This window comes from Pseudonaja textilis, chromosome 2, assembly GCF_049901715.1.
Source record: "Pseudonaja textilis isolate UNSWEBS1 chromosome 2, rPseTex1.2, whole genome shotgun sequence".
Taxonomy (NCBI): Eukaryota; Metazoa; Chordata; class Lepidosauria; order Squamata; family Elapidae; genus Pseudonaja; species Pseudonaja textilis.
The window spans coordinates 114,041,031-114,049,307 of NC_141991.1; the positions used below are offsets into that span (position 1 = coordinate 114,041,031).

General features: G+C 39.7%; 1 protein-coding gene across 2 annotated transcripts in view; it reads right to left on the bottom strand.

Annotated features, from left to right (window-relative positions):
- KIF19 (kinesin family member 19) overlaps positions 1-4,488 on the bottom strand; it is a 42,593-nt gene extending 38,105 nt beyond the window's left edge. The window contains exons 1-2 of one of the 2 annotated variants that reach the window (XM_026701738.2): positions 4,042-4,488; positions 1,763-1,843 (exon numbers count right to left, since the gene is read on the bottom strand). In XM_026701738.2, coding sequence (XP_026557523.1) covers positions 1,763-1,843; positions 4,042-4,080 — 120 coding nt within the window. In that variant the 5' untranslated portion in view covers positions 4,081-4,488. Of the gene's footprint in view, positions 1-1,762; positions 1,844-1,928; positions 2,067-4,041 lie in introns of those variants that run through there. The other variant, XM_087924995.1, reaches the window with a different exon arrangement.
- Between the last annotated feature and the right edge of the window lie 3,789 nt (positions 4,489-8,277).

Consider the following 8,277-nt stretch of genomic DNA (forward strand, 5'->3'; position numbering starts at 1 on the left):
ATTTTTATTTTATTTTTTGTTGTTTGTATTCATCTACTTTCCTAATTAACAGATTGCCTAACTAAGAGTATAGAAAGGTCTGGTTTGTTTGAAGAAACTGGAACTTTTATTGGTATCTTTTAGATTTTTAAAATGCTCCCTTTGCTTAATTCCATTCTGTTTCTAGTTATTTTATGTATATATTTGCAGTAAGACTATGTAATATGACATGTTGCCTTTACGAGACAGACATCTAATCACATAGTTTTGACCTGTAAATCTTAGCAGTAGCAGATTATTAAAATGCTTTGGCCCTCTGCAATGCACAATGTATCAGAAAGCTACCCTTCACTCTTAAATAACAAGATTTAGTTCAACTGCCTAACTCACTTTCTCTTCTACAAGGAACTCACTCAGCATACACAATATTCTTTGTTTTGATCTATCATTGCATCTACAAATCCAGCCAAAAATGTATACCTCAAACAAAACCTACAGTTTAATCTCAATTATTAAAATTACCGTTTAGTCTAATTTTCCCACTTCGTGGTAACTGGGCTTTACCTTGTCCCTCCTCCCTAAATACTGGGTCAGAATTGTGCCATTTAGCTTGCTAGATAAGGAAGTGGGGGAAGGATACAGATTCCCCCAAGAGATTAAAAAAGATTGATCCATGGTTTGATAAGATTCAACAGTGGCAGTTAACACTTGTTTTTAAGAGATATAGAATTAATTAGCATACCATGGCACACGCAAAATGGATTTGTCTGTACAATAAATACAAAGTAGACTCAAAAAATTCATTTCCCCAAACTGCAAAAACTATCTGTCACAAATGTTCAGCCATGATGTAATTTCTCAACCCTAACAAATATAGCATGTAGATACAACATTGTGGCTCCCACAGGGGACTGTCTGGGTCTCTGGAGTCAGACTTGTTGGGTCAATCATAGCCAACTCTTCTCATTAGTTCTCAAGAGAAGAGAAAACATATTCTTTTAATCAACATACTAATTTCCCTCCTGACTGCAGCAAATGGGAACCCAGCAAGGCTACTTAGCAGTTGCTAATAAGATATATTTCTGAGAGCTTTGATGGCCAAGAAGAGCTTCAATTAGCTAAGTTCAGTTTTTGAAGAAAGTGAGAATCAGCCTTTAACTTCCATGCTCTGAAGAATTTCAAACAAGCTTGACAGCCACTCAGAGCTAAAGAGGAAAGCTACATAGAACACATCGCTTGGAAAAAAGTAAACTTTTTGAAAGTTACAGATGGCAAGTTTCCTTGAAACTCCAGTTCAAAGGATCAGACTTTGATCCATTATGTGCTGCTTTTTATTTGTCTGAGACCTGGATTTTTATTTTTGTGTATATGCTGAGATCAGCAGTCTAGTACCAGCCTCTGAATTTAGTTCCGTTAAGCCTGCCAGCATAGACAGTGGCAAAAAAATTATGGACCGTAACTCTGATCTCTGAATAGAATAACTTTTTCCGTGGATAGAATGCCTTTTCTTTCCTCATCTCTGGAATTCCGAATAACTTTTGGATGAGGGGGTACTGATCCAACAAACTTTCTTTACATTAAATGGTAATGTCTTCCCTCGCTACTGGCTCCTGTATAAAATCTGAACTCAAACTGTATTGATGTGAGTTTTTAAACAAATGAAATGTGTTTCCCCCTCATGTGGGAAGGGGAGCATTTCCAGAAATTGATTTTAATTCTAGCTTCAAAGATCAGTTCATAAAACTAAATTCTACCCATTTATCAGAAAGGGCTTTCACAATACCTGGTCATCCACTTTGTGAGCAATGAGTGTGGCTCCTTCTTCCAGCTCTGCCATGCTGATTGGCCGTATGCGAAGTGCCACCTAGAATACAAGAAGATGGATGAGTGACTGAGATATCTCACAATTTGTGAAATAGCCAAAGAGCAACAGAAAGAAAAACGAGCACCTGCATGGAAGTCCTCAGTCTCCGTGCCCTGGCCATCCAAGGCCCAAAGTGTAAGCAGAGTTTCTTCAACTCCCAAGTTCTTCCCTGCCCAGTGTGCCTCACCTGAGTCCGTCTATCACCACAGAGAGAAAATCATCTGTGTGTCTCTGAGGCCCTGGCAGGTAGCCGCAAACAGACAATGAGAGGCTTTTTCCTTGGGAGGAAAGGAAACACCACCTGGACAGCAGCATTTCTGGAACAACATATCCAGCTACAGCCACGTCAGCCTATAAAATTCATCCCATTCAATCTCTAAAGCCTCCAAGAGATTTAGTGACTTCAGTTCACTGTTTCCCATACAGATAACAAAGGGGTGAACTCCAACTGCACAGCTCCCTCGTCCTATTAGCAGGGCTTTATCTGTTATCCTGACACGAATGTTAACACAGGATCTGAATCCATGGAAAACATCTTGCTTTCTGTTCCTCATGCTATTTGAGTAGAAACCGGGAACTTCTGGACATCATCCAAAATTTGCTGAACCAAAAGTATTAATTTCACTCACCACTGGCAATTCTATAATATCTGTTCAGAATTGTTCAAAAATTGCAGTGAGGGGGCCAGACAGTTTCCCTGCTCCAAACCTAGAAAGCACATCCCATGGCATTGCTGATTTCAAAGACAATTAAACTATTTCTTGTGAAGCCAGGCAAAATGTCTATGATGGGTTCATTCTCCAAGAAAGATTTCTTTCTTGTTATACAAATACCGCAGCAGCTCTGAAAGGATTCTTTAAAGTCTTCTTTCACTTTTGAAATTTATTTCATACACTTTTCTCCACACACCCCCATCACAGCACTGACAACAAAAGTAACCACTTTCAATCCTCCAATACAATAGCAGTAACACTTAGACTAATATACTGCTTCATTACTTTAAGCCCTCTCTGAGCGGTTTAGCATCAACATATTGCCCCCAACAATCTGGGTCCTCATTTTACAGACTTCGGAAGGATGGAAGGAAGGATACAATAGAATTTTATTCCAATGCAATATATTTTCAAAATAGCTTTACAAATGTTGTCCTTGAACTGAATGTTTAATTGCACATTAATGTGTAATATGTACATACAACTTTCATTAAAAGGCAACTGAATGATTTAAATTATGCAATACACCTTATAAACCATGTTTGAAAAAGCTATATATATCCTCAGCAAGAGATATCTATTTCCAATTTATACTTTTTTAAAATTCTAGTGAGCAATCAAGGCTAACTACAAATCCTTCCCATTCATATTTCTACTGTATTCTGCTGCCTCCCACAACTGCTTTATTTTACATTGGAAGCTCCAAGGAGTGGAAATCTCTTTTACTTTTCCTCATGTTGCTCAACTATATGTACTAAAAATGCAAAACATAATAAACTGTATCAGACAACAACACTGAATTTGACCAGGAAAGCCCTTTCTTATCTGAGCATCAATTTATAAAGATAAAGTTGAACAATTAACATTGTGCTTATATAATATACATTATATGAACACAGAATTATGATCAGAAAACACCCACTATTTTTGAAAGGCCCAGTTAGGGAAAACTGTTTAAAACAAAGAAGCTGAGCATCACTGACTCCCATTTTCTTTGGCACTAATGACATAAATGCGAGTATTGCTGTATCGAGTTGGGCATTATTTATAGTGCAGTTTGACCATTTCACTCTACGCCATAAGATTTAATTGAGTTTTATGTATATTGCCATTCCAATTTATGGGACAGACTATGTGATGGAAACAAGTAAGGCCAGATCCCTCTTGATGGGACAGGTCCTTTATATCGAGAAGACAGCCTTACAACCATCTACTTTTATATTTGATGTACTTATTAACAAGTCTAATAATTTCATTCTGCTGCATTTGGTGGCTTCTTCTTGCCACCAGAAGGGAAGTTTTAACAAAAACCCTATTAAATGTTCCTCTCCAATTTCTAGTAGTTCCGCAAAGGCTTTGCCTGCTTTTTTTCTCAAGCTCCACCAGCTTCTTGCTTTTATTGATAATACTGGCCGGGAATTCTGGGAGTTAGGAGTCCGACTCTTTTGGGTCTAACCTTCCAGGCCCCTTTCCACTTCCACTCACCGTGAGCTGCTGATCCTTGGACCCTCTGGTCTCCTTCATGATGGTAACTGGGTAGCCCAGACAAGGCGGGCTCGGGCAAGCGAAGCTACAGCACGTGTGCAGCCCCCGCGCACTGCCAGATTCCCGGGACTCCTGGGTCTCGTCGGGTGTGAGTTCTGCTCTGAGCTAAATGAAATCTCCCCGCGAGACCAATGACAGGTGTTTGGGCGCCGCCATTCAATGCGTACTGGAGTCCCCCCACCCAGCCCAATTACGCCCCCTTCTCTTTGGAAAGACAGCTGGCAAGCAGGCGCCCGGGCTGGGTCTCCCCTCGGAGAGCTCTGCCGCCACCGCCCTCCATCTGGGACCGGTGTGCAGGGAATCTGCCGATGGCGGGCCGCCGCCTCGCCTCACCTCGCCTGCCTCCTGGTGTTTCGCGTCCCCTGGAGATCTTTCCAAACTGTACACAACAACCGGGTGCGCGGGAGACTTCCTCCGGCTGATTCTGTGGCGCACCATTGGCTGAGTTGGGGTTTGAGCGGCTCTCCATCGCTCTCTGCCGGCCGGCGTGAAAGGGAAGGCCGAGATCGCCTGGCTGAGGCGGGAAAAGCGCGCCCTCCGAAGTGCGACTTTTGCAGTGCAGGAACCGGAGGCCGGAAGGTTGGACGGCGCCGGCGATAACATAATTTACTATCTTAGCCTGCGCAGGGCGCACTTATTTCCCCCATAAATCTGGAGGAAGATTCTTTATTTTGTAACTGGTGCGGTCCGATCTAAGTATAGTATATAAAATCATACATTGCAGTGTCCTACCTGTCAATGCATACTTCAGCTTCAACCTTAACAACACAGGAGCAAACAATAGATACAAACTCAAGGTTAATCGCACCAAACTTGATTGCAGGAAATACGACTTCAGCAACAGTGGTCAATACTCTATCTGACTCTGTGGTTTCTTCCCCAAACCCCCAAAACTTTAACCTTAGACTGTCTACTATTGACCTCACCCCTTTCCTAGGAGGTCTGTAGGGGGTGTGCATAAGCCCACCAACGTGCCTACAGTCCCTGTCCTGTTGTTTCTTTTATTTTTTATTTTTCTTATATGCATGTATTCATAACTATGTTTTTACTTATAGCTATTATCTTGCAAGCAATTGACAAAAATAAATAAATAAATAAAAAAGACGAATGGTTTACAATACTCCTTTCTTTGTTCATTAAAAATAATTTCATTAGGTATGTTTTTTCTTTGAGACATTGTTTCTCAAACTTTCTTCGATTGAATAAACTGAATAACCATTTGGGAATGCAGGGAACATCCAGTGAAGCCAAGAGTCCCCTTTCTAATTTTTTTTTGTCTTAAGAGCATGGGGCTTCATAGTTTTTGGCAAATAAGATGATTATGGTGGCATATATGTGCACTTCCTCTAATTTAAAGGCTTTTAAAAATAGATTTTGTACCCAAAATGTAATCTAAAATTAAGTTTATATTGTTATTTTGAATTTGAATTATTGTATTTATGTCTTGTCATTTATTTGTCATAACAATATTTGCAAACTTGCTGGTCATGAACATTCTTCAACAACAATTTCTTGATTGATAAGGAGCCAGGGCAAATGGATTTCCAGGTCAGTGAAATCCTCATTCATTGTAGTTCATATTTGTACTTGTTTTGGTGGTTGTGGAATCATGATGCTATGGAGAAATGCGTTTTAAAAATCAACCAAACATCATATGGTTGATAATAGTTTCATTTTACTTGAGAATCCCTGCTCTAGGAGTTTAAGGTATACATACTGGTAGCACATACATAATTCTGATTTTTCCCTCAGGTTCAGTTAGGTTGGACAAGGAGTTTTTCTGTTTAGTCTTAAGTCCCCATAAGTTTCCATGGGTGAATCTAGGTCTCCCTATCCTAGTGCAAGTGGTCTAATGGGAATCCCCCCAATTTATGTTAATTCAGGGAAAAGAAATTTAAAACAAGTAATGGATACCCGAGGAAGCAACATGGCGGGCTGACTGAATATCTGACAGATAAGGCTGATGTAATATAATCTAAGGAGATTCCTGTTCCACCACACAGATGATCACACCTGCCATACTAATAATTAGATTGTGCTCAAAGGTACGGTATTCTACAGTGTGGTGAGATGTTCCCATTGTATCACACAGCGGACATACAATAGGCACATCCATTAGTTGGACTGATCCTTCTTCAAAGTTAAATCTGGGCACAAGAAACCAGCTGAAAAGATCCGGACACTCTCACTGGCCAGAATAGTCATGGAGGGCTATGCCCAGAGTCCAGAGAAAAAGGAAGCTGGCCATTAGGAATCAGGATGGTGCCATCCTTTGAAGGATCATCTGGCCTCATGATTGATAGAATATCCATGAATTATGACATACTGCATCCATGACTAAGGAGGGAAAATGCTAATTTAGCACTGAAATAGTTGAGGACATAACATTGATTCAGATAAGGGCAAAGGATCATAGGAAGGCAACATCATAAGAAAAACTTGTTGCAACAACATTTTGTGTCATTGAATACAACCGTGGAAAGATAAGAGAGCTAGGGTGGTCATTTGTAGTAGCATTAGTATTAGATTCCTTTTCTTATAAAGGAAGCTGCAGTACTCAAAAGACTTGTAGAGATCATGGTATAGCTCACATTTATGAATATGTAGAAAAAAGGAGGAAAGTGAGGTATATAGCATCGAAGGGCTAAAGAAGGACATATCTCTACCATTTCTTATCTATGAATAGACATCAGTTTTTTTTATCGTAGAAAGTCTGGTGCCTTTTATAATTGAGTGTCAACAAATATTACTTTCTTGCTCACAATTATCTCTAGGCCCTCATTTGGGAAATATGGGTGCTTATTTTAAACGTATAAGAGTTTTGTCATTGTAAAATATGCACATAAGTATATGAAATACACCTGGAGCATGAAAAGAACAAGGTTATTGATATGATCAGCTAGCAAATGAGTTAATTCAGAATAGAGAAATGGATACTGTAAAGTAGAACTTTCCAAACAGTGATACCAATATTTTGTTTATTTTTAGAAGAAACTTGACGGATCTCTGATCACTGTGACAGTCAGTGTTAAAGAATCTAATGTCTTGAGTTGAGGTGGCTAATTAGCAGTTTGAAGTTGGCCTAAATTTGTCTCTGTTTGTTTTTCTGTACCACCATTGGCCTGTTAAGACAATCTCCTCGAATTGGCTGCCCCCCAGAAATGATACTATGCTGGCAGGGGATGTTGGGAGCAGAATTTCAAGAAGTTATACCACATTGGGGGAAGTTTGCCTGAGTGTTTTATAGTAGGCCACAGATGCCTATCTGGAGCATGATATTCAGGATCTTCCATAATGAGATATCCTTACATATACAGCAGAGGCCAAGTGTCAACAATCCCATATATTGCCAAATGTTCCCATGGCATTTCTCGATAGTTGTGCACTGGAGCAGCTAACTAATCAAGCATATATTTGAGCTTTTCAAATTCTCTCCAATGTCTATGAATGCTTAGATGAAATTATCCAGGGCAAATGATGTAACAATAAGATACACCAACATGGAGCAAGGGGGCATGTCTTACAGGTTTCTCACTGTTGGCCAGTGCTACTGGAAATTGTAGTTCATTCGGAGACTCACAGGTTTCCCAAAACTCAGTTACTTGCTTGATAGGTTGAATGGTTGTCACCCCAATGCATCCCCTGTGGAATTTTACACAGTGTTAAATTGCAATTATCATTACTCCCAGGCAGGGTGCTGGTTGGGAGTGACTCCCTTCCCAATATATTTTATGGAGTGTGGGACGCTGTCTGTTCAAACATGATCTTGTCCTTTAAGAAAAGGGTGTTTTCCTATCATTCTAGAAACAAATATAAAAGTACAGATAGCCCAGATGCTTTAATAAAGTAATGGTGGTGGGAACCTTTAAAAAACTATAGGAAAAGATACTGTCTCCCCAAGTACTGTTGATACTGTGGTAGATAGTTCTTTGAATGGGTATGTAATGAATTAGCACATTGAGAAAAAGAGAAGGTAATTACTGTCTCCCCAGCTTCTAATTTTCTGTGGTCAAAACAAAAAGGAATTTTATCCCTCCTTCTTGGAAAAAAAAGTGTCTGTAATGCTGAAAAGGAAACCTATCCACTGGGAACCATAATCATCTACCAGGACTTTACATGTCAATCTTTCAAGGTAACATTTATAAAGCAACAGATGGACACCATATAGATTGCGAA